The sequence below is a fragment of the Vombatus ursinus genome, unplaced genomic scaffold (genome assembly GCF_900497805.2).
Source record: "Vombatus ursinus unplaced genomic scaffold, bare-nosed wombat genome assembly UNPS02001419.1, whole genome shotgun sequence".
Taxonomy (NCBI): Eukaryota; Metazoa; Chordata; class Mammalia; order Diprotodontia; family Vombatidae; genus Vombatus; species Vombatus ursinus.
Window position 1 is genome coordinate 21964188 of NW_020941197.1, and position 23662 is coordinate 21987849.

Consider the following 23662-nt stretch of genomic DNA (forward strand, 5'->3'; position numbering starts at 1 on the left):
TCTCCAGAATTGTTGGATCATTTCACATTTCCACCAACAATGCATTATTGTTCCAATTTTCCCACATCTTCTCCAACATTTATCATTTTCCTGTGTTGTCATGTTGGTCAATCTGATAGGTGTGATGTGGTACCTCAGCATTGTTTTGATTTGCATTTCTCTAATCAATAGTGATTTAGAGCATTTTTTCATATGACTATAGATGGCTTTCATTTCTTCATCTGAGAACTGTCTGTTCATATCCTTTGACCATTTATCAATTGGGGAATGGCTTGTATTCTTATAAATTTGACTCAATTCTCTATATATTTTAGAAATGAGGCCCTTATCAGAGAGACTGGTTGTAAAAATTCTTTCCCAATTTTCTACCTTCCTTCTAATCTTAGTTGCATTGGCTTTGTTTGTGCAAAAACTTTTCAATTTAATGTAATCAAAATTATCCATTTTGCTTTTCGTAATGCTATCTCCTGTTTGCTCATGAATTCTTCTGTTCTCCATAGATCTGATAGGTACATAGGTATCCTTGCTCTCCCAGTTTGCTTATAGTATCAGCCTTTATATCTAAATCATGAACCCATTTTGACTTTATTTTGGTATATGATGTGAGATTTTGGTGCCATACTCTTTTCCAGTTTTCCCAGCAATTTTTTTCAAAGAGTGGGTTCTGAGATAAGTCTCAGAAGCTGGGGTCTTTGGGCTTATCAAATAATAGATTACTATAGTCATTGACTACTGTGTCTTGCATATTTGACCTATTCCACTGATCCACCACTCTATTTCTTAGCCAGTACCAAGCAGTTTTGATGATTGCTGCTTTATAATACAATTTAAGATCTAGAATGGCTAGGACACCTTCCCCTGCATTTCTTTCCATGAGTTCCCTTGATATTCTGGACCTTTTGTTCTTCCAAATGAATCTTGTTATTATTTTTTCTAACTCTATAAAATAATTTTTGGTAGTTTGATTGGTATGGCACTGAATAAGTAAATTAACTTAGGTAGAATTGTCATTTTTATTATATTAGCTCAGCCTACCCATGAGCAACTGATGTTTTTCCAATTATTTAGATCTGACTTTATTTGTGTGAAAAGTGTTTTGTAATTGTGTACATAGAGTTCCTGGGTTTGTTTCAGGAGATAGACTCCTAAATATTTTATAATGTCTACAGTAAGTTTAAATGGAACTTCTCTTTCTATCTCCTGCTGTTGGACTTTGTTGGTAATATATAGAAATGCTGATGATTTATGTGAGTTTATTTTATAGCCTGCAACTTTGCTAAAGTTGTTTATTATTTCAAGTAGTTTTTAACTTGATTCTCCAGGATTCTCTAAGTGTAACATCATGTCATCTGCAAAGAGTGATAGCTTTGTTTCTTCTTTGCCTATTCTAATACATTCAATTTCTTTTTCTTCTCTTATTGCTAAAGCTAATGTTTCCAGTACAATATTGAATAACAGTGGTGAAAATGACATCCTTGTTTCACCCCCGATCTTACTGGAAATGCTTCTAACTTGTCCCCATTACATATTATACTTGCTGAAGGTTTTAGATAGATGCTATTTATTATTTTAAGAAAGATACCATTTATACCTAAGCTCTCTAGTATTTTTAATAGGAATGGGTGTTGTATTTTGTCAAAAGCTTTTTCTGCATCTGTTGAGATGATTGTGTGGTTTCTGTTAGTTTTGGTGTTGATATGATCAATTATGCTGATAGTTTTCCTAATATTGAACCAGCCCTGCATTCCTGGTATAAATCCTACCTGGTCATAGTGTATTGTTCTTGTGATAAGTTGCTGTAATCTATTTGCTAATATTTTATTTAAAAATTTTGCATCTATATTCATTAGGGAAATTGTTCTATAATTTTCTTTCTCTGTTTTGACTCTTCCTGGTTTACGTATCAGCACCATATTTGTATCATAAAAAGAATTTGGTAAGACTCCTTCTTCATCTATTTCCCCAAATAGTCTGTATAGCATTGGAATTAATTGTTCTTTAAATGTTTGATAGAATTCTCATGTGAATCCATCTGACCCTATAGATTTTTTTCCAGGGAGTTCATCAATGGCTTGTTCAATTTCTTTTTCTGAGATGGGCTTATTTAAGTATTTTACTTCCTCTTCTGTTAATCTGTGCAATTTATATTTTTGTAAATATGTATCCATTTCACTAAGATTGTCAAATTTGTTGTCATATAGTTGGGCAAAATAATTCCTAATTGTTGTTTTAATTTCCTCTTCCTTGGTGGTAGCTTCACCCTTTTCATTCTTGATACTAGTAATTTGGTTTTCTTCTTTTTTTTTAATTAAATTAACCAAATGTTATCTATTTTATTGGTTTTTTTTTCATAAAACCAGCTCTTAGTTTTATTTATTAGTTCAATAGTTTTCTTAATTTCAATTTTGTTAATTTTTCCTTTGGTTTTCAATATTTCTAATTTGGTGTTTAATTGAGGATTTTTAATTTGTTCTTTTTTTAGTCTTTTTTAGTTGTATGCCCAATTTGTTGATCTCTTCTTTTTCTATTTTATTTATGTAAGCATTTAGAGATATAAAACTTCCCCTAAGATCTGCTTTTGCTGCATCCCATAAGTTTTGGTATGTTGTCTCATTATTATCATTCTCTTGAATGAAATTATTGTTTCTATGATTTGTTGTTTGACCCAATCATTTTTTAGGATTAGATTATTTAGTTTCTAATTATTTTTTAGTCTATCTTTCCATGGACCTTTATTACATATAATTTTTATTGTATCATAATCTGAAAAGGATGCATTTAATATTTCTGCTTTTCTGCTTTAGATTGTGAGGCTTTTATGTCCTAGTACATGGTCAATTTTTGTGTATGTGCCATGTACTGCCGAGAAAAAAGTATATTCCTTTCTATCCCCATTCAATTTTCTCCAGAGGTCTATCACACCTAACTTTTCTAATGTTCTATTCACCTCCTTAACTTTTTTCTTGTTTATTTTGTGGTTAGATTTATCTAGTCAGAGAGTAGGAGGTTGAGGTCCCCCACTAGTATAGTTTTGTTGTCTATTTCTCCCTGTAACCCCCTGAACTTCTCCTCTAAGAATTTGGATGCTATACCATTTGGTGCATATATGTTTAGTAATGATATTACTTCATTGTCCATGGTGCCTTTTAGCAGGATATAGTTTCCTTCCTTATCTCTTTTGGTAAGATCTATTTTTGCTTTTGCTTTGTCTGAGATCAGGATTGCCACCCCTGCTTTTTTTACTTCAACTGAAGCATAATATATTCTGCTCCAGCCTTTTACCTTTACCCTGTGTGTGTCACTCTTTTTCAACTGTGTTTCTTGTAAACAACATGTTGTAGGATTATGGTTTTTGATCCATTCTGCTATAGGCTTCTGTTTTATGGGAGAGTTCATTCTATTCACATTCACAGTTATGATTACTATCTTTGTCTTTCTCTCCATCCTTCCCCCCCGTTTATGCTTTTCTTTCTCCTTTCTCCTTTCCCCCCCTCACTAGTGTTTTGCTTTTGACCACCACCTCCTTCAGTCCCACCTCCCTTCTATCCCCCCTCCCTTTTCTTTCCCCTTTTCCCTCCTACTGCCTATAGGGCAAGTTAGATTTCTATACCTGATTATGTTATTCCCTTCTTGAGCCAAATCTGATGAGAGTAAGGTTCAAACAATGTTTATTCTCCTCCCTTCTTTCCCTCTGATGTAACAGGTTTTTGTCTTTTCCTGTAATGTAATTTACCCTTGTCTGCCTCCTCCTTTCTCAGTACTTTACTCAGTATTTTCTTAGATCAGACTAATCCACTTACTTGGATCTATTTAACCCACTTGATTAGATTTTTTTTATCATTACATCAAAGTCAACTTATATCCACCCCCTTTATGTATACTCCCTTAACATGGTATAATAACAATACAGTTCCCAAGAGTTGCAAGTGTCATCTTCCCTTGTAGGGATGTAAACAGTTTGCCCTTATTAACAACATCTATCTTTCTGTCCCATTTACCTTTTTATGTGTCTCTTGAATATAGTGCTTGAAGATCAAATTTTCTGTTGAGCTCTGGTCTTCTTATCAGGAAGGTTTGGAAGTCCCCTATTTTGTTGAATATCCATCTCCTCCCCTGAAAAATCAAGCTCATTTTCGCTGAGTAGTTAATCCTTGGCTGCATTCCAAGCTCCTTTGCCTTATGGAATATCATGTTCCACACCCTATGGTCTTTTAATGTAGAAGCTGCAAGGTCCTGTGTAATCCTGACTGTAGTTCCATGTTATTTAAATTGTTTCTTTCTGGTTGCTTGTAGTATTTTCTCTTTAATCTGGTAATTTTGGAATTTAGCTATTATATTCCTTGGCGTTTTCAGTTTGGGTTTCTTTCAGGTGGGGAGCAGTGGATTCTTTCTATAGTTATTCTACGTTCTGGTTCTAGAACTTCAGGGCAGTTTTCCTTTATGATTTCCTGAAAGATACTGTCCAGGCCCTTTTTTTATCATGATTTTCAGGTAGGCCTATAATTTTTAAATTGTCTCTCCTGGATCAATTTTCCGGGTCAGTTGTTTTACCCATGAGGTATTTTACGTTTTCATCTATTTTTTCATTTTTTTGCTCTTGTTTGACTGATTCTTGCTCTCTCATAGAGTCATTAGTTTCCATTTGTCCAATTCTAATTTTTAACATGTTGTTTTCTTCTGTTAGATTTTGTACTTTCTTCTCCAATTGGCCAATTGTGTGTTTTAGGGACTTGTTTTCTTCAGTGTACTTTTTTTCCAATTGGCCAATCATATTTTTTAAGGACTCTTCTACCTCTCTCATTTGACTTTTAAAATCCTTCTTGAGCTCTTCTAAGAAGACTTTTTGGGCTTCGGACCAGTTCATATTCCCTTTTGATGTTGCAGATGTGGGCTTGTTGACAGTGTTGTCCTCTTCAGAATTTCTGTCTTGATCTTTATTCTTCTCATAATATGAATCTATCATACATTTCTTTTTCCTCATGGTGTTTCTTTATTCCTTGGCCTTTAATGAGATTAAACTCTCCTGCTGGGGAGCAGAGGGCACTGACCCAAGCTTTTTGTGTTGGGAGCCTAGGTCTTGGTCACTGGCTTTGTATGCTGGGGCCTCTTATGTTGGCAATTGAAGGCTGTAGGGTTCTGGCAGCTTACCTGGTGTTGGGCTGGAATCAGCAAGGCTGGGACTTTCAGGCAAATCTAGGCTGCCTGCTTTTCCTTTCCTTTAGCTTTCTTCAGCTCCTTTTCGATGGGTGCTGCAGGGTATTTATCTGCCTGGAGCCCCTTGCAGTACTGCCTCCCTTAGTTCTGCTGAGGCGCTGGGAGACTCCTTTGCTGTAGAATGCCGAGGCACCAGGATTGCCACCAGGTGTGCTAAAGTGAATTTTTCCACTATCTGGCTGGGCAACTCCTGTTCTGTACTGCTCCTTCCCCCAGGGTAAGAGGGGCCTTTCCTGTTAATCCCTCTAGCTACCTGGGCTACTGCACTGCTTCTCCCTGTCTTTCTTCTGGTTCAGCTGTTCCAGGGTTTTTTTCTGGGGTGATATTTTCTGGGTTTTCAGAGGTTGATAGGGGAGGGTGAGAGCTACTACCTTTTTACTCTGCCATCTTGGCTCCTGGAAGCGGAAGCTCCAACATTATTTAACATGGATGATGGGTTAAAAATACTATAACTTCAAAGAATTTTTCCACCCTAAATGTCTTTATCTACCTTTCAGTCAATGGTATTGAACAACATCCTCTTTAATGAATCTTTACTAAATGTTATGATGTTTGTGGTCTTTCTCAGGCCTGCATTACACTAGTGATGAACCAGAATAACAGGTTTATCTTTTTGTTGTTGGTAGTGATTTTTACGTTTACCCCTATAACACCTAATGGCTCGTTCAGCCTGATTTCAATTGTTGAACAAGTTCTGTTTTCCCAGATCCCATATTTGATCATAAGCAATGATGGCAATACATTTTGTGAGTATTGCCTTTTATCTATATGCCTCACATTTGATCAGATTCCATATAAGAGAAAATCACAGATGCGAAGGAATAAATATCCTTAGGACAGCTATGTGGCGCAGTGGATAGAGTGCCAGACCTGGAGTCAGAAAGACTCCTTTTCCTGAGTTCAAATCCAGCCTCAGACACTTACTAGCTGTGTGGTCCTGGGCAAGTCACTTAACCCCACTTGACCCAGTTTCTTCATCTGTAAAATGATTTGGAGAAGGAAATGGCAAACCACTCCAGTATCTTTGCCAAGAAAAGCCCAAATGGGGTCACGAAGAATCGAACACGGCTGAAAACGACTGAACAACAACAAATACCCTTCGCTTAACTCCAATTTTTTTTTATTCTCTATGCCACTTCTGCTGGTTGTCCCCAGTGTTAAATGCTCACAATCTTAGCATTAGGGAATGTATTCACTTTTTTTTGCCCTTTCTAGATTGAGAAATATGAGATTCCTATCTCCCTTAGTTAACAGGGTTGAGGCTGATATTTCCAAAATAATTTTTACCAGATAACTCGGGGAAAGAAAATAAATGCAATGTATGATGAATGCATTTATAGAGTATAGGTGATTAATGATAGAGAAGGGATTAAATGAAGCCTCAGCAAGAAACAGTTTGGATTCAAGAATAACTGGCAGATTAAGGAAAGCTATAAGGACTTTTCTTCTATTTTCTGCCATGTCTTGCTTACTTGGTAGGAAATATAAGATTATAAGGATTATTGGTCATCTGAGACGTGGGTGAACTATCCTAATGAAGGGAGAGCTGCTTTTGTAGTAGAGGAGAAAGAAGCCTGGGAAAAGTGTGAAAATGAAGATAAATAAAACTACTATTAAGAGATAAAAGGAAGTTGAGATCCAGAGAGGCAGCGGAAATGCTCAATGTGGGTCGGTACATGGCAGACTCATGGAGAATTTTGAACCCGAGTAAACTATTGCCTGGGCATCTACCCTGCAAATTGGTAGAGGTGGGGAATGCCTGTCCTTACATAAAGGCATGACAATCATCAACATGGAGATAACTGAACCCATTGTTAATGTTGAAGTGTTTGCATGGTTTTCCTATTCAGGACTTCTATCTTTATTCTCCCTTTCCTTACCTACCATGTGTCATGATGCCTCATGCCCTAGGTGACCCTTGTCTCTCTGAAGATCTTCATATGAAACACAACTCAGTAGGGAGATCAGAAGGCCAGTTCACTTCATACTGGTGTATACTGCATAGGGGGAGCGGTGATGCTTCACAATCCTGACCAGCCCAACCTCCCCTCCCGGTGCCCTGTCCCCCGACTTTCTATACTTGTGCTGCTATCAGTGTCAAGCCAATTAGGCAAGGAAATTCAGCTACTCAAGATCTTAGCCACATTCATCCTCTCGAGCCACTTCTCTTGTGCCAACTCCTAAATGCACTGTCATGGCACCTATGCACCACATTTACAGTCATCAAACTCGACTCTCCCACTATGAGCTCATGTAAACTATAAGCCCAGAATATCCTCTTCCTCTAGGCTTTTGTTCTACTTCCCCGCACACAGCTCCCAGACACAGTCTGTGCTGTTAGAGAAGCAAGAAGGAAGAGGGGTCTACCCACTGTAGTGGCAACAAAAAGAGTCTCTGTCAAATGATTTTATGCAAGGGATGCTGCTAGGTCAACTATTATTATCTCACAGATAACTATTAGAGAAAATACAAGTTTTAAGCTCAGGCCTATACAATAAGTATCAATCAATACACATTTATTAAGTGTCTACTGTGTGTCCGATACCATGCTGAGTGCTAGGGGACACAAAAAGAAGCAAAAGAAAAACCCTGCCCTGAAGGAGCTTGCTATTTAATTACTATCTAATTACAATCTAATAAATACTGGTGGAATTATCCTTATTACCTTGTCTATTTCAGAACCTTCAGTTCTATTAATTACTCCTTTTGATTCTAAGCTCCTAAGAATCTCTGAAGCCATATTGAGCATAGTGTTAATTTCCTCCTTGGTTTTCATAGTGATGGCAATCTCTGGATGATCATACTCTAAATAGCCTGAAAAGAAACAGATAATGTTTCCATTGTATCATCAGTCAATGCGTTAAAGCCCAAGTCTTTGCTGTAAAATTCTACAGGTGTACGTGAGAAGGAGAATAACATGTGTCTCTTTTAGAACCGGGACCGGAGTGAGGGAGGTGGGTGACAGGGGTTGGCATTGTTCTCTGCTTCTGTCACAAATATTAACAGAGGCCTATTGGAGTCATCCTTGCTGGCTCCTGTTTATTCATATAAAGGATGGTGAAAGTCAGGTCAACAGGAAAACAGCCCTATCTCATGATCTGTCATCACAACCTATTTGTGCTGTTGTATGGAGCCATTGAGACTCTACTCTCTGATTCTTCCTCTGTGTCTAGTTTGTACCCTGCACCCGAATTCTTCCTTGGATACTTGTACTCTGATTTTTCCAGGTCTTCTGGCTTGGTCTAGACTTCCAAACACTAATCCATTTTAAATACTTGGATTATAATCCAATCTATCCTGATCTGAATCTTTGAAAACCAACCCATGTTTTCTATGCTTAGATGATGCTCCTACTTGTATTCTCCTACTTAGTTTGGATCTCTGGCTACTTTATATAATAGAGTCTATCTCCTCAGACACGGCACCTATCCAGACTCTGATCCCACCTTCTTCTTTCTAGGTTTACAGTGTCTGCACATTCTCTTCTATATCAACTGATTCCCCCAATTACAAGCTCATACCTCTCCTCCCTCCCCCACTGGCCTGATCTTAATCCTAGTTTCCCAGTTTTGGCCTCACCCAGCCTTCTCTTTCCCCCTAAGACCCATGATTGGGCATTGACACACATCATGGTGCTTTGGTGTGTGAGTTTTACTAAATTCAGTACACAAAATACCTACAAGGTTCAAGGCATTGTGGTAGGTACCAAGAACACAAAGATAGATGCTGTTTTTACTACCTCCTTCTAATCTTCTATGATGACATTAATTGGACTAAGGGTAAGTCATTTGATCAGGAATGTCCTGATCAATTCTTCCTCTACCACATAAAAAACAGGTAATGGAATTGACTTGACTTCATGGGTTGCCCTGGTAAAAAGACTTCATCACCTACTGGCCAGACTACAGGGGATATGCTTCTTTGTTCTCAGGTGGGTTGGTCCTTGAATGGCAGATTCAAGCAGTCACTCGGACTGTACCCAGAGGCTTTCTAGCAGAGTTTATGCTTCTCTGGCATAGTCTTTGAGAGCAGAGTACCTGGGTTCATGTCTTGCCTCTGACTAGCTCGCTACAAGCCTTTTAAACTTCCTGGGCTTCAGGTTCCTCACCTATAACATTAGGGGGTTGAATGGATGACTTCTGAGGTCCCTTCTAACTCTCAGCCTGTGCTCCTGAAATCTTATGAAAAAAATGGTAAGATACCCAGCCTGTAATTAAGATAATGGCAGAGAAAGAGCCTGAAAAAAAAAAAGAGTACTAGAAAATTCATTAATTACATTGCTATTTATTTAAAAATCATAGATGAGTGAGATTTTGTAATTGGAAGGGACCTTACAAGTGTCCTAGTAATATGTTAGAAGCAGCATATTACAATCTAAAGAATGCTGGATTTAAAATCAGAATACTTAGCAATGTCAGGGTTCCATCATTTAGTATCTAGGGACCTTTGCCAAATCATGTTACTCTCTCAGTCCCTTAAGTTCTTCATCTGAAAAAAAAAAAGTCTACTACTGTTGATTCTAGAATAGCTGCTTATTTGAAAAGTAATTGTAGTTAGAATAATGTCATATAAACAAAGAAAAGGCTAAAAACTTTAGAGACTGAAACTTTTTCTATAACTGTGATTCTCTTCAGGGGAAAAAATCTATATCCCTAAATATGTCCCAGACAGAATTTGAATTTATTGTGGAACTCATACTATCTCTGAACCTGTTGAAACCCAAGGCTCTGAAATGTGCTTATAATACACTAACCACATATCGAGGGTAAAACGTGCCCTTGTATTACCTACCTAGCTCTTTCATAGCATTTTCTGCATTCTTGGACACACGATTACGTAATACCTATCAAACAAAAATTGTAAAAATTCACAACCTATGTATATAACTGCAAGCAAAACTCAGTACAGGATGACGTGGCTTTTTAGGCCTAAGCTGCCTTGTGGGTATGTTTAATCTATCATGTTTAATATATACTTTGGGCTGGAGAATTTGAAAAGGGACAATGATATTTACTAGGGACATTTCCAAGAGGCTCAAAGGAGAACTAGGTATTCTCCTGGTGGTTTGTGGGGTAAATAACTACACTTTGCTCTTTGTTGAGTGGGTAAAGGTGCTACTATTGACCTTGGCAACTCTTCAGTGGATAGAGTGTTAGAAAACTTGGGTTTGAATCTCATCTTAGATACCAACTGTGTGACCCTGGAAAATTCATTTAGGCTTTCTAAACCACAGTTTTTTTTAATCTGTAAAATAGGAATAATAATAGTACATATTTCACAATGTTGTGAGAATCAAATGAGATAATGTATGTAAAAGGCTTTGTAAACCATAAGGCGCTATACAAATATAAGCCATCAAAATATTTATTTGTAGCGTAGCGGGAAGCATGATGGACTGGGAGTCAGAAAGCTCAGATTCTGTTTTTTGCTTTTTTTTTCTCTAGTGCTAAGCTGCTAGTTAATCTTGGACAAGTTACTTCATCTCTCTGGGTCTTTTCTATAAAATAAAGTAGTTAGACTATGTGAACTCTAGGGTACCTTGCAGATCTATGATAGATTCCCTCCCCCTATTTTCAATGGGCCAGCTCACTTACCTGCCTTTCTTTGTTTAGTTTGTCTGAAAAAAAAAAAGGAAGGAAGAAGATGGAAAGGGACTTAAGCACTGAGGAACAAGGCTGAAGCTCTGTGTAGGCTGCAACTTCTGTTATTTCTCCCCCTTCTTCCTTTCTCTTGTTTAATACAGAGATACGTCAACACGGTGGGGAAGCCCGAGTCCAGGGGAAAAGGGAAGGAATCAGTGCCTTCAACACAGCGCAGTTCAATTCAATTCAACTGAACCAACTTTATAGATTGTTTTATTCCATACCATGCACTGAACCAGGTAAGCAAAGACAGGATTTAAAAAGTCAGCGCCCACAGAGGTCTGGGGGGATACAACATATAAACATGAGGGTGTGACAAAAGAAAGACATCTCAAGAGGGAGAGAATGTTGACAGCTTGGTATTGTGAATGGAGGAAAGAGGAAATAAAGGCATTAAACACAACAGGAAATGCTGCCTGCCTGTAGGCATCGGATCTGTATTTGAATTGATTCTAAGGGGCAAAAATGAGGAGGCGATACATTCTAGAAATGGGAAATGAAAAGACCCAGAGGTAGAGCACAGAATACAACGGACAAGGAACAGTTAGCAGGGCCGGTTCTACTTAAATTTTGAGCACATGAGTGAGAGTAAGATAAAATTAGTTTAAAAAGACAGGTGAGAACCATGTCGTGAAAGGCTGAGAAGTTTAGATTTTATGTTAAAGGCAAGAGGAAGCCATTCCTAATGAATTGGGGGATTATATATTCAGCTTGGTACATTAGGAAATTTAGTTTGGCAGCCATGTGGAGGATGGTTTGAGGAGAGACTGGCAACCAACGATTCAATTACAAGGCTGTGCTAGAGGTATTGACAGCCCAGTGTGTGTGTGTGTGTGTGTGTGTGTGTATGATGGGCGGGTGGGGAGATGGATGTGAGAGATATTATGGAAATAGAATTGACAAGACAAGAATTTGAATGAATAAATAATAATGATTTTGTTGTCCACTGTTTTTCCATTGTGTTAGACTCTTTGTGACCCCGTTTGGGGTTTTCTTGGCAAAGACACTGGTTTGCCATTTCCTTCTCCAACTCATTTTACAGATGAGGAAACTGAGTCAAACAGAGTTAATGACTTGCCTAGGGTCACACAGCTAGTAAGTATCTGAGGCTGGAATTGAATTCAGGAAGATGAGTCTTCCTGACTCCGGGGTTTGAGGTGCTATCCACTGAGCCACCTAGCTGTCCAAATGATAAGAATAGTGGAATTAAATAAGTATACACCAAACAATCTATTTTCTTGTAGTGTGGTTTTGAAACCTCAAGTCTATGGGGAGAGGGTAACTTGGTAACAAATAAAAGAACCACTGCTTTTATATTATCTAATATCATAATAGCAGTCTTGGAAACATTGGATTTATTGTGTTAACATCTATCAACATAAGTCTAAGAATGAAAAGGGAAGAAATAAATCAAATATAATTTTAACTTTTTATTGTTTCTCTCACCTGAGCAGCTGATTTACAACTAGCAATCTGGTCAATAACACATGCTATATCTGCTTCACCTTGTACATATCCTTTTAAGATGGCATATCTAAAGGACAATTGATGGCTCATTGTCTTATCCATTAACTGAAGTAACATTGGCGTTATGAGCTGGAAATAAGGATAAATAATATTTAATACAGAAATCTATTTAACCTAAAAGATAATTAAACTGACACTGACAAAATGAAACATTTTTAAAAGTTAGCAGAGTTCTCAAGTTATCTGGGGGGTTATATGTAAATATTAAAAAGGAATTTTAAAACAGGGTTTCTACACAGAGTACATTTACAGAGTAGAATGCTGTCTGAAAAATAAATTAACATTACTTACAAACAAATGTCAGAAACAAAATGGTGTGAAACTCACCATCAAAGAGAGAGTCAAGGCTTCCTAATATACCATTAACCTTAACATTATTATCAGTGAATAAGGGAGATGATTTCCATGAATCATTCCTTTCCAAACTGGACTATGAACACCTACCACCCACTAAGCTATTCATCCTGAAGCTTCTCTGGATCTCTGGAATTCACACAGTGGAAGTGTCCTCCTCTCTTGCCAGTGCTCCCTCTGATTGGCTCCATCTAAGGAGTGCCCAGGAGAATAGTATTTCATTCTTCTCTAGGCTGTACTCCAGACTTCATCTATCATGCCTTTCCAATGGGCACCTTTTCCAGCTTTCCCTTCTCCCCCACTTTTTTCAGTGTCTTTTAATATGTTGTCTTTCCCCATTAGAATTTCAACTCTTTGAAGGCACGCAAGAAAGAAAGAAATATGTATTAGGTGCCTACTATATGCCCTGCACTGTGCAAAGCATTTCATTAATATTATCTCATTTAATGATAACATGTATTATAATATAATGTGAAGATGTATATATGTATATATATATATATATTATCACAACAACTCTGGGAGATGGGTACTATTTTTATCTCCATTTTATAGTTGAGGAAGCTGAGGCATACAGAAATTAAATGACTTGATCAGGGTTATACAGCTAGTGAGTGTTGAAGGCCAGATTTATACTCAGATCTTCCTGACTCCAGGCCCATATTCACTATGTCACAAGGACTATCCTTTTTTTTACCTGTATTTGTATTTCCAGTGCTTGGCACAATGCTAGGTACATTGCAAGCACTTAATAAATGCTTGTTGACTGACAAAATATAACACTACATTAAACTACATTAGCTGGAACAGTCAGAAAAAAGCCTATATTTAATATTCCAGATCCATAATGATGTGATTTGATAAATATTTACCTTTATGATGCGAAATAAACGAAGAAACCTCACAACTTTTATAAAAATCATAATTTTACTCAAATGGTCGGAAATTTCATTTTTTCTTTCAAATATTATTTCTCCAACGAGGTCAATCAATGTTATTGCTAACTCACATATGTTCCAACTATGTAAGAAAAATCTCTTCCTCATTGCTGTTATCTGTTTGAGCAAAAATTCATATATTTAGCAGTTGAGATTTGACAGCTGACTGACCACAAGAAAAGAAAAAGCTACAGACAGATTTTTCACTGAACAACAGTAAATATCGCACGTTTGTCCTATAGCCCAAATACACACATGGTCAGTAGGGAGAAGAGACATCAGAGAGAAGAAATGAAGGAATGATGGAAAGCACAGCTATTTACCAACCAATAGCCTTGCGTCTTTGAAGGATCCTTTCCTTAGAGACAGTTACTGATATTCATACTGATATTCATTATTATAGTTACTGATGTTCATTATTATAGGCTCAAGTCATTTAGAAATTGTGGTCTTGCACAATATGCTCTATTTGTGAAGTCAGGTAACTGTGTAATGTGTGTGTGGTTTTTAATTTCATTAAAATGGTTCATTTGTAGGTGTGATATATACAAATTTTGTCTACTTAGAACACCACATCCCAAGAAGATGTGAGATTATAAGATATGTTAGACCTTGATAATTTAATTAAAAGTCACTCTCACAAGGAATTGGCCATATAATTACATCAAACCTTTGCTTCATCTCTATTGGTGGGGGTGGGGATGGGGGTGGGGTAGGGTTAGAGGTAGAGGTAAAAGGGTCTATATCTGGGATTTTATCAGTGTAGGGAACTTCTTTCTTTCCACCAATGTAGATCTAGAACTCTTCCATGAGTTAAGAGTCTTAGAGAGTTTCCTGGGGGCACTGATAGGTTAAGTGACTTGTTCGTGGTCACTTAACTAGCATGTACCCAGAGTAGAACTTAAACCCTGGTCTTCCTGATGCCAAGTCAGGCCTTCTAACCACTAAGTCATATTGCCTCACTCTTGCACTCACACATACAGCTGTCTAAGGTGACAGACACATAGAGTGCTTGCTTCTTGCTCATGTCTAAACAACTGAAACAAAGTAGAGGATTATACTGGCATATCTGCAGCTTTCTTGGATGGATTTCTACATGTGAATTATTCTAACAAGACAGCTGAAGGAAGCAGATAATTATAAACTGTTCTATTTCATACTAGCCATGTCATCATTGTTTAGTGCTGTTTCTCTATCTATTCTCCTTTAGAATCTACAAATATGCGTTCCTTCAATCAGGGTTCTCAATTTAGGCTTATTCTAATCATGACTTAAAATTGATATCAGAGCCTTTCATATTTGTATATATCTGCAAAGACCCTACAGACATTTTCAGGCAATTTTTCATGTGCAAGAGCTATTTTTATAACTATTAAGTTTTCTATTTCTGGACTATTCTGTTTCTTCTCACCTATCATGGGATTGAGTACTGCTATAGAAAATCTATACTTGTCCATTAGTCAATTTAGAAAATGTTGACTTAGAATTTCTGGCAAGAGGAAAAACTTACTTCTAACACTATATGTATATATATATATATATATATATATATGACAAAATGCTCTTTTTCTTACAAGCCACACACTCTGTTACTACATATATGCCTGGCTTAGGATAGTAAGGTTTAATTTGAATTTTCAAATGGTCTTGGACCAAAAGCTAGGAAAGTCTTTCTTCCATTTTTATCCAAGTTATCATGGAGACTTCCTTGCCAAATGAATATTTAGCAGACATAGAATCCTAATCAAATGTGAAATAAATTTTGGATGGAACATATTTTGTGGATGAAACAGAAAAAGATTTGGAAAATTTGGGACCCAAGTTTTCTTAAGCAACTTTTCAATTCAATTCAACTTAGTACTTTCTCTAAAATGGAAAAGGCTTCATCGTTGTCAGCCACAAGTACTGTTTACTGGTTTTTGCTGCATTCTTCCCTTCTCTTGAGAAGATGTAAAGGATATATGGCACTCTGAGATAAAATATACACTACACGTGCATCTAAAATGGATATGTTGATTTTGTAATTAAAATTATTTTAGAATGTCACAAGTATCCTAAGAAAGAACATGTTCCAACTGTATGCTATTATAGACTTATAGAGCTAGAAGGAGATTAGAAATAACTAATTTAAACCTCTCATTTTACAGATGAGGAAACTGAAGCCAGCAAGCCCAAGGAACTTGCCCAGGATCAAATTGGTGGTCTGTGATAGAGCCAGGAATAGAACACAGGCATCCTAATGCAAATTTCAGTACATTTTAAAGTTGACGAAATTTAGTTTTCTTTCTTCTTCTTTTTTTTTTTTTTTAGTAATAACTCAATACAGATTTACATTTATGTACTTATTTTAAAACTTCTTCATCCTTTTCTTCTAGGTAAATGATTATCCAAATAATATGTCTTCAGCTTATAAAATAACCTTGGAAGATTATATTTATTGGTGGTTTGGTTTCAAATGTATGCTTCCATTATCTTTGTACCATAATAATAACTAAATACTTCTAGAGATTCATTATTTCCTTGGTATGGGTACTCTGCCCATCAATATAGATGACAACCCCTCTATACCTTAGTGGATGTATTCATGAGTTGCGGTAGCCATAAACACATTATTTGGTGGTTAACCTTACGCCTAGCCTTTCTGAGTTCACTGGCTAGTCCTCAAATGATAGTTGAACATTGATATTCAAATCCTTTCCAATTTGGTAGGATCTGCCAAAACTTTTGCTTTGCTGGAATTGCCTTTGAGAATCCAGCATCACATTTAAATCTTGATAAGGCATTGGAGTAGGATCTTTAGAGAGGACTTCGTTGATCCTCTACTACATGTTGGAAAGAGTCCTGGACTTGGAATTATAGTGTATGGGTTCAAATCCCAGTTCTTTTGCTTATTAGCTGTGTGACTTTTGAAATATCTCTTCCCTTGTCTGGGCTACAGACATTCCCTCTGCAAAATGAAGGGTTTGGCCTGGATAATTCACCAAGGACCCTTTCAAGGTCTAGATCTATGATCTTATGACTTCAATTATAATAATAATGATTATGACCGTATCTTGCAATTGCAAAATACTTTTCAGTTTATTAATCAATCAACAAGCCTTTATTAGGCACTGTGCTAGGTGCTAGAAGTGCTTATATATATATATATATTATTTTTTTTGATCTTCAGAACAGCTCTACGAAGTAGGTGGGATACTTTTTTTTTTTTTTTGCCTAAGCTCACAAAGCTAGTAATTAATAAATCGGGAACTAGAGATAAAGTCTTCTGCCTCTAACTCAGGTATTGTTGTTTCTGCTAGTCTGAACAGTTTCTCCTACACCACATGTTTTCAATTTTCCTGTAACACTTCAAACTGCATTTATATTTCCCAAACGACAGATGTAATTCACTATCTTTAATGTCTAGCTTTTTAGCCTCAGTCTCATAAGACAAGAGTTGAAATATGATCACATTTCTAGTTGCGTTTGTAAATGTCTAAACATTTACTCTGCACTGAAGTGTATAAATCAACATTAATTTTGTACTGATAATTGAGGAAGAATTTTTGACATCCCTTCAGGTCGCTAGTGATACCTAAGTGGTATGACAAAACCAAGTTTGGGAATTATTTCTTTAAACACAACACATCTAAAATCACACACACACACACACACACACACACACACACACGAACACACATATAGATGGGCAATAGATGATTATTACCTTAAATATGGCCTCCAGTATGTAAAACAAAATGAATGTATGATTTATGACTTTGACTTCCTTGTCATAGATCACGTTTAATTGTGGTAACAAAGAAATTACAAGAGGAACCATACTCAATATGATCACAAGATATCCAGTGAATTCAAATTCGTCACTAAACACGATCTTATGACAAAATACAAGAATTGGCATTCTGTTTAAAATAAAGTTTACAGAAGAAAAATTATAGCATTATTATATACTTAAGCTCTTTGTCAGACCTGTTAGGACCCATCAGAGAAACTAGGTCCTCATTGCCATTATCAGCACCTATATAATCCTACTTTTATGCTAGAAAATAGCCTAGACTTTCCAGCTGTTATCTGACCATATCAAAAGAAAAGCTTAAAATGAAGACTAAAAACCTTTATTCCAGCATCAAAAGTTGCATCCCAATTGTGCTGTTGTGTGGACACACATACATGCTCTTGATCTTGAGCTGCAGTTCCAGGAACCTGCTCTAAGATCCATTTCCCTCCTAGTTTCCTTGTGTATGACTTGGACCCTCACTTGTGCCCAGAAGTTCTGCCCATACTTTTCATTTCTTGTATTTTTTGGAATGTTTGAATACTGTTCATATTCAGGTTGGACTTCTGATTAGAAACAATTTTACCGCAAGTTCCCATTTTGACCTGACTCACTAGACTTTAACTTTGCTATTAAATAACCCTCATGGTAAATTTATTCTACCGGCCTCACTCAGGAGAGAACCTTGCCTTATATTTCACTGAGAAAAAGAGAAGCCATTTGCTGAGACCTTCCTCTTCTCCTCATCTCCCATCACTCACATGCCTTCTGCCACTGTCTCCTCCTTCACCCTTTTCTCACAAGGGAATGGCTCTTTTCCTTACCAAATCAAGTGATCCCTTTCTATCCCATCTTTTCCAACAGATTGCCCACTCTATCATCTCCACTCTCCCTGTCTGCTGGCTGCTTCTCCCCTGCCCACACACATTCGTATCTTCCCCACCCTTGACCCATCTATCCTCACTAGCTCTTTTCCCATATCTTTCCTCCTTTTTGTGGCTAAACTCCTAAGAAAGTCACCTACAATATATGTCTCCAATTCTTTCCTTTAACTCTCTTCTTAACTCTACAGTCTGACTTCCAACCTCATCATTCAACTGAAACAGCTCTCTTACAACGTTAACAAATTCTTAATTGCCAGTTTTAATTGCCTTTTCTTACTCTTCATCATCTTTGACTTCTCTGCAACCTTTAACACCATTGATCATCCTCTTTTCATTGATACTCTCTTCTCTCTCAGTTTCTGTGACGCTACTCTAGCTCGATTCTTCTCCTACTCCTCTGAGCACTCCTCAGTCTCCTGTGTTCAGTCTTCATATAGGTCATGCCCACTAACTGTGGCTATTCCCCAGGGATCTGTCCTCTAAGATATGTGTATATACATATATGTAATATTTTTATATTATGTGTTTATAATTACATATTACATGTATTATATATTTCATCTGGTGGTCAGCTCGCATGGATTCAATTGCCATCTCTATACAAATGATTCCCAACCTACTTATCTAGCCTTAACCTCCGGACTTATATTTTTAATTGCCTTTTGGACATCTTAAACTCAAAACGTCTAAAATCGAACTTATTATCCTTTTCTCCAAAACCTTTCTCCTTCTAAACTTTCCTTCCAGTCATCCATCCAACTTATACCTAGTTGTCATCCTCAACTCCTCACTTACCACTCATATACAAGCTGTTGCCAGGTCTTGTCCACTTCACCTCAACATCTCTGATTATGCCCCCTTTTCTCCTCCGACACTGCCACCGGCCTGGCCTGGGATCTCACTACTTCATGCTTGGACTTACTGCAATAACCTGCTGGTTGGTCTTCTTGCCTCAAATCTTTCTCCCATTCCAGTCCATCTTCCACTTAACTATCAAATTGATCTTCGTAAAGAGCAGGTCTGACCATATCAACCCACTACTCAATAACCTATATCAAATCTATAAAAGGATCAGATCTAAAAAATCCTCTGTTTGGCATTTCATACCCTTCCTAACCTGACCGCCTTCCAACTTTTCCAGTCTTTTTATACCTTACCCACCCCAACATTTTTAGAGATCTGAACTCCTTGCTTTTCCTCACTTAAGATAATTCATTTCCCTTTCTCTGTGAATTTTCACTTGCTGTCCTCCATGCCTGGAATTCTCTCCCTCCTCATGTATATCTCCTGGCTTGTGTGGCTTCCTTGAGTCCTAGCTAAAGTTCCAATCTCTTCAAGAAACTTTTCCTAATCTCCCCTAATGCCTTCCCTCTGTTGATAATCTCCAATTTATTCTGTATATAGCTTGTTTCTACAAAGTCATTTGCATGTTGTATCCTCTATTGGACTGTGAGCTCAAGAGCAAGGGCTGTTTTTTGCTTTTCTTTCCCCAGTGATTAGCCCAGTGCCAGGAGACACTTCATAAATACTTATTGACTGGCTGATGCTTGCCCTTCTGCTCTACCTGCAAGCTAGTGTTAACACATTTACATTACAAACCAAATAACATCTTTATTCCATAATCATCTTAGATCACAGGTTCTTAGTTTTGTTTTTGTTTATGGACCCTTTGGAGGTCTGAGGAAGCCCATTGACCCCTCAGAATAATATTTTTAAATGTATAAAATAAAACATGTAGGATTACAAAGGAAATACATTATAGTGAAATATATTATCAAAATTGTTTTAAGTCCGCAGGTCCTAGGCTATGAATACTTACCTTGGAATAAAAGCAAAGAATGTAATAATATATTTCGTAGTAAATTTTTTGATAAAATTTTTCTTAAAGGTTGATGGATTAACATGCCAAATGAATAAAGAAAAAAAGTATATTGTTTATGTAACCTCATAAATGAAAAATAAAAAATGGTATTCATTAGCTTAATATTTTAGACTTAGCCTGTAGCTATATTTCATCATTCACAAATACCAAGGAGTGACTTCTAGCCATCCTTCTGTAGCTTATTTATTCATTTTTAATTTTTAAGAGAGAGCTTTCAGGAAACAATTTAGTGAAAAAAATAAACTAAGAGCTAGAGTTCTGTTTCCAGTACTAACTGAAGCAATTATTAAAAATTTGGGGAGCAAAGTAGTCAAGTTTACAAAAACTTTTAGCTTATTTCCATTTCAGAGAGGCAGCATGAAAGAATTTAGGATTTGGAGCCCAAAAAACTGAGTTTGAATTTGAGTGCAATAGTTACTCTCTGCGTAACCATAGTTACTGTCTGGGTTACTTGCATGATCTAACTCCTGGGGCGGCTACAAGAAAAGTACTTTGTCAACTCTAGTGCACTGTAGAAATAAGTAATCATTAAAAACATGGCTATCTTTAATAATTACTATTCTATGTTACTACACAGTAAATAAGGAATTAAACCTTGGAAACTTGGAAAAGTTTGCATAAATGTAATTACATTTAAATTAGAGTTGTATGGTACTCACTTTGGGGGCACTCCTTTCTCTTTTTTAGTGTTATAAACCAAATTTAGTAATATTTTCCTGAAGATATTAAAAATTTTCTTTTCTTCAGCATAGGCCTGTATTGTCTGAAAACTCATAAATCTGAAATGAAAAAAAAAAGAAAGATAAGAAATTCAAATGTATTCCTGGGATATTTTGACTTCAAGTTCATCAGAAAGCAAGCCTTATTTCCTGGCTAGACAGATCACATTAAATGAGCTGTAGTGACTGTTGTCATGTTGTTCGTCAGGAGGAAAATGGCTGAAAAAAATGGCCTAAATCTTTTAGTGGACAAAGACCAGTTTTGTAGAGCCTTTATCAAGCTTGTGGGTCACACTGCACCATAACAAGGCATGAGCACTCACTCTGAGAAGATGAAAAACTCCTGACTTGGTCAAATCCAAAGAACCTCAATGATATAAGGGGCTACAATGGAGGAATCTGCTTTGCTTGACTATGCATATAAGTTAAAAGGGCTTTGTTTTTCTTTTGCAAGGTAAAGGCGGAATAAGGGTAGACTAAGGTAAGGAAGAAAGAAGGAGAGAGAGAGAGAGAGAGGAAAGGGAGGGAGGGAGGAAGGAAGGAAGAAAGGAAGAAAGAAAGAAAGAAAGAAAGAAAGAAAGAAAGAAAGAAAGAAAGAAAGAAAGAAAGAGAAAGAAAGAGAAAGGAAGGAAGGAAGAGAGAGGGAGAGTGAGAGAGAAGGGGAATAGAGAGAGAGAAAGGAAAGAAGGAAGGAAGGGTCACTGAGGCATCTTTTTTTATTTTTAACAACGCAGAAAAGAGAACTGAAAGAAGTATAGACAAGCACGGCACCTTTGAAAGTTGTAGGCCCAACTCACATACTTTAGAAGAAAGAAAACTATATAAAACAGTGATCTACAATTTCATATAGGGCAGCTAGGTGGTTGGGCATTGGGCTTGGAATTAGGAAGACTCATCTTCCTGAGTTCAAATCTGATCTCAGACACTTACTAGCTATGTGAGCCTGGTGAAGTCACTTAACCTTCTTTGCCTCAGTTCCTTCATCCGTAAAATGAGCTAGAGAAGGAAATGGCAAACCCTTGCAGTATCTTTGCCAAGAAAACCCCAAAATGGTATCATTAAGAGTCAGACAGGACTGGAAGGACTGAACAACAAGTTTCATGTACAATTTACTTTCTCATTATAGGTGGAAATGCCTGTTTTATTTAGTGTTTATTAAGTTCAGAATAGAAAAATAGGAAAAAAAAATCTAAGGGTATCATTGGAGGGATTTTCCTCATCAGTGAAATAACAGATTTATTACAAATATCTCCATCTACCCATCCACCACCCTAATTCAGGACCTCATTACTTGTTATTTGGATATCATCTCTTGCTATATAGTTTTTAACTGGTTTCCCTGCTTTCAGCTGCTGTCTCCAATTGAACTTTCACACAGCTAGCAAATCAATTTTCTCAAGTTTGACCATGTCACTCCCCTACAAAATTAATACATGAACACACACACACACACACACACACACACACACACACAAAATCTACTTAACATAACATCTGTTCACACAGTCTGAATCCTAGCCAAACTAGCCTACTAGCTATTTCCCATTCATTAAATAACTTTCTATGTCTCTACTCCATGGAATTAGATTGTTCCCCACTCCCCACCCCACCCCCAGAATAAGACCATCACTTCTAATCTCATCACCATGGTGCTAACTAAAGCCTTGATTAACACCACCTCTCTCAGCCTCCTCTCACCTCTGTTTGCAGGGCTGGAGGGTGAAAAGGTCATGGTCTCCCACAGTATCCAGGGCCATCTCCAGTCATCCTGATCTATATCTTGCCACTGGACCCAGATGGCTCCAGAGGAGCAAGTGAGGCTGGTGACATTACACAGCCCTCTCTCACTTAAATCCAATTCATTGCAAGTCATGGCATCACCTTCCTGACTGCCATGGCTCTCTTCGAGAATGAAGGACAAACAGCAACCTGTGGGTAACATGAGCTGCCTGACTGGGGACTGATCCTCCTCTCCCTGCCTCTCCTTGCTTCTCTTTTCCTCCTTCCTCTTCCTCTATCCTCATAAGGTAACATACCCTTACCTGCTCTGCCCAAAGGAATGTAAATTTTGACTGCTGAAAACTGACAAGCTATCTTTGGGTTTACAGGCTTAGATTTCTTTTTTTTTTCTTTTTCTTTTTTTTAGGCAATTGAGGTTAAGTGACTTGCCCACGGTCATACAGCTAGTAAGCGGCCAGTGTTTGGTCTGAGGCCGGATTTGAACTCAGGTCCTCCTGACTTCAGGGCCGGTGCTCTATCCACTGTGCCACCTAACTGCCCCTTTAGATTTCTTTCTTAAGGACCATACCTTAAACCCAATTCACTCTGCGTCTCATTGATTGGCATAGATTGCAACCCAAACTCCCTGGCCCCCTCTCCCCCAAGTGGTGATTGTTTGGGCTCTGATTGGCCCAAATGTAAATAGTGTTCTCCCTTTGAGAAAGAAGGACAAAGAACAACAACAACCTCCTTTTATGTGTTGTCTCCCCAATCTACATTTGATTGTGAGCTTCTTGAGGGCAAGAACTGGATTTCTTTTTATTAATTGTATTTCCAGTATTTAGCACAGTGCCTGGCACATAGTAGGCCCTTTGTTGTCATTCATTTGTTTTTCAGTCATGGCCAACTCTTCATGACCCCATTTGGGGTTTTATTGGCAAAGATACTGGAGTGGTCTTGCCATTTCCTTCTCCAGCTCATTTTACAGATGAGGAAACTAAGACAAAT

The 23662-nt window shown here is 37.4% G+C and overlaps 1 protein-coding gene across 1 annotated transcript in view; it reads right to left on the reverse strand.

The window, feature by feature from the left end:
- SLC9C1 (solute carrier family 9 member C1) overlaps nt 1–23662 on the reverse strand; it is a 69806-nt gene that overhangs the window by 13858 nt on the left and 32286 nt on the right. Inside the window, exons 14-19 of the mRNA XM_027866814.1 lie at nt 20876–20995; nt 17382–17577; nt 13610–13792; nt 12303–12452; nt 10006–10057; nt 7880–8028 (exon numbers count right to left, since the gene is read on the reverse strand). Coding sequence (XP_027722615.1) covers nt 7880–8028; nt 10006–10057; nt 12303–12452; nt 13610–13792; nt 17382–17577; nt 20876–20995 — 850 coding nt within the window. The remainder of the gene's footprint in view (nt 1–7879; nt 8029–10005; nt 10058–12302; nt 12453–13609; nt 13793–17381; nt 17578–20875; nt 20996–23662) is intronic.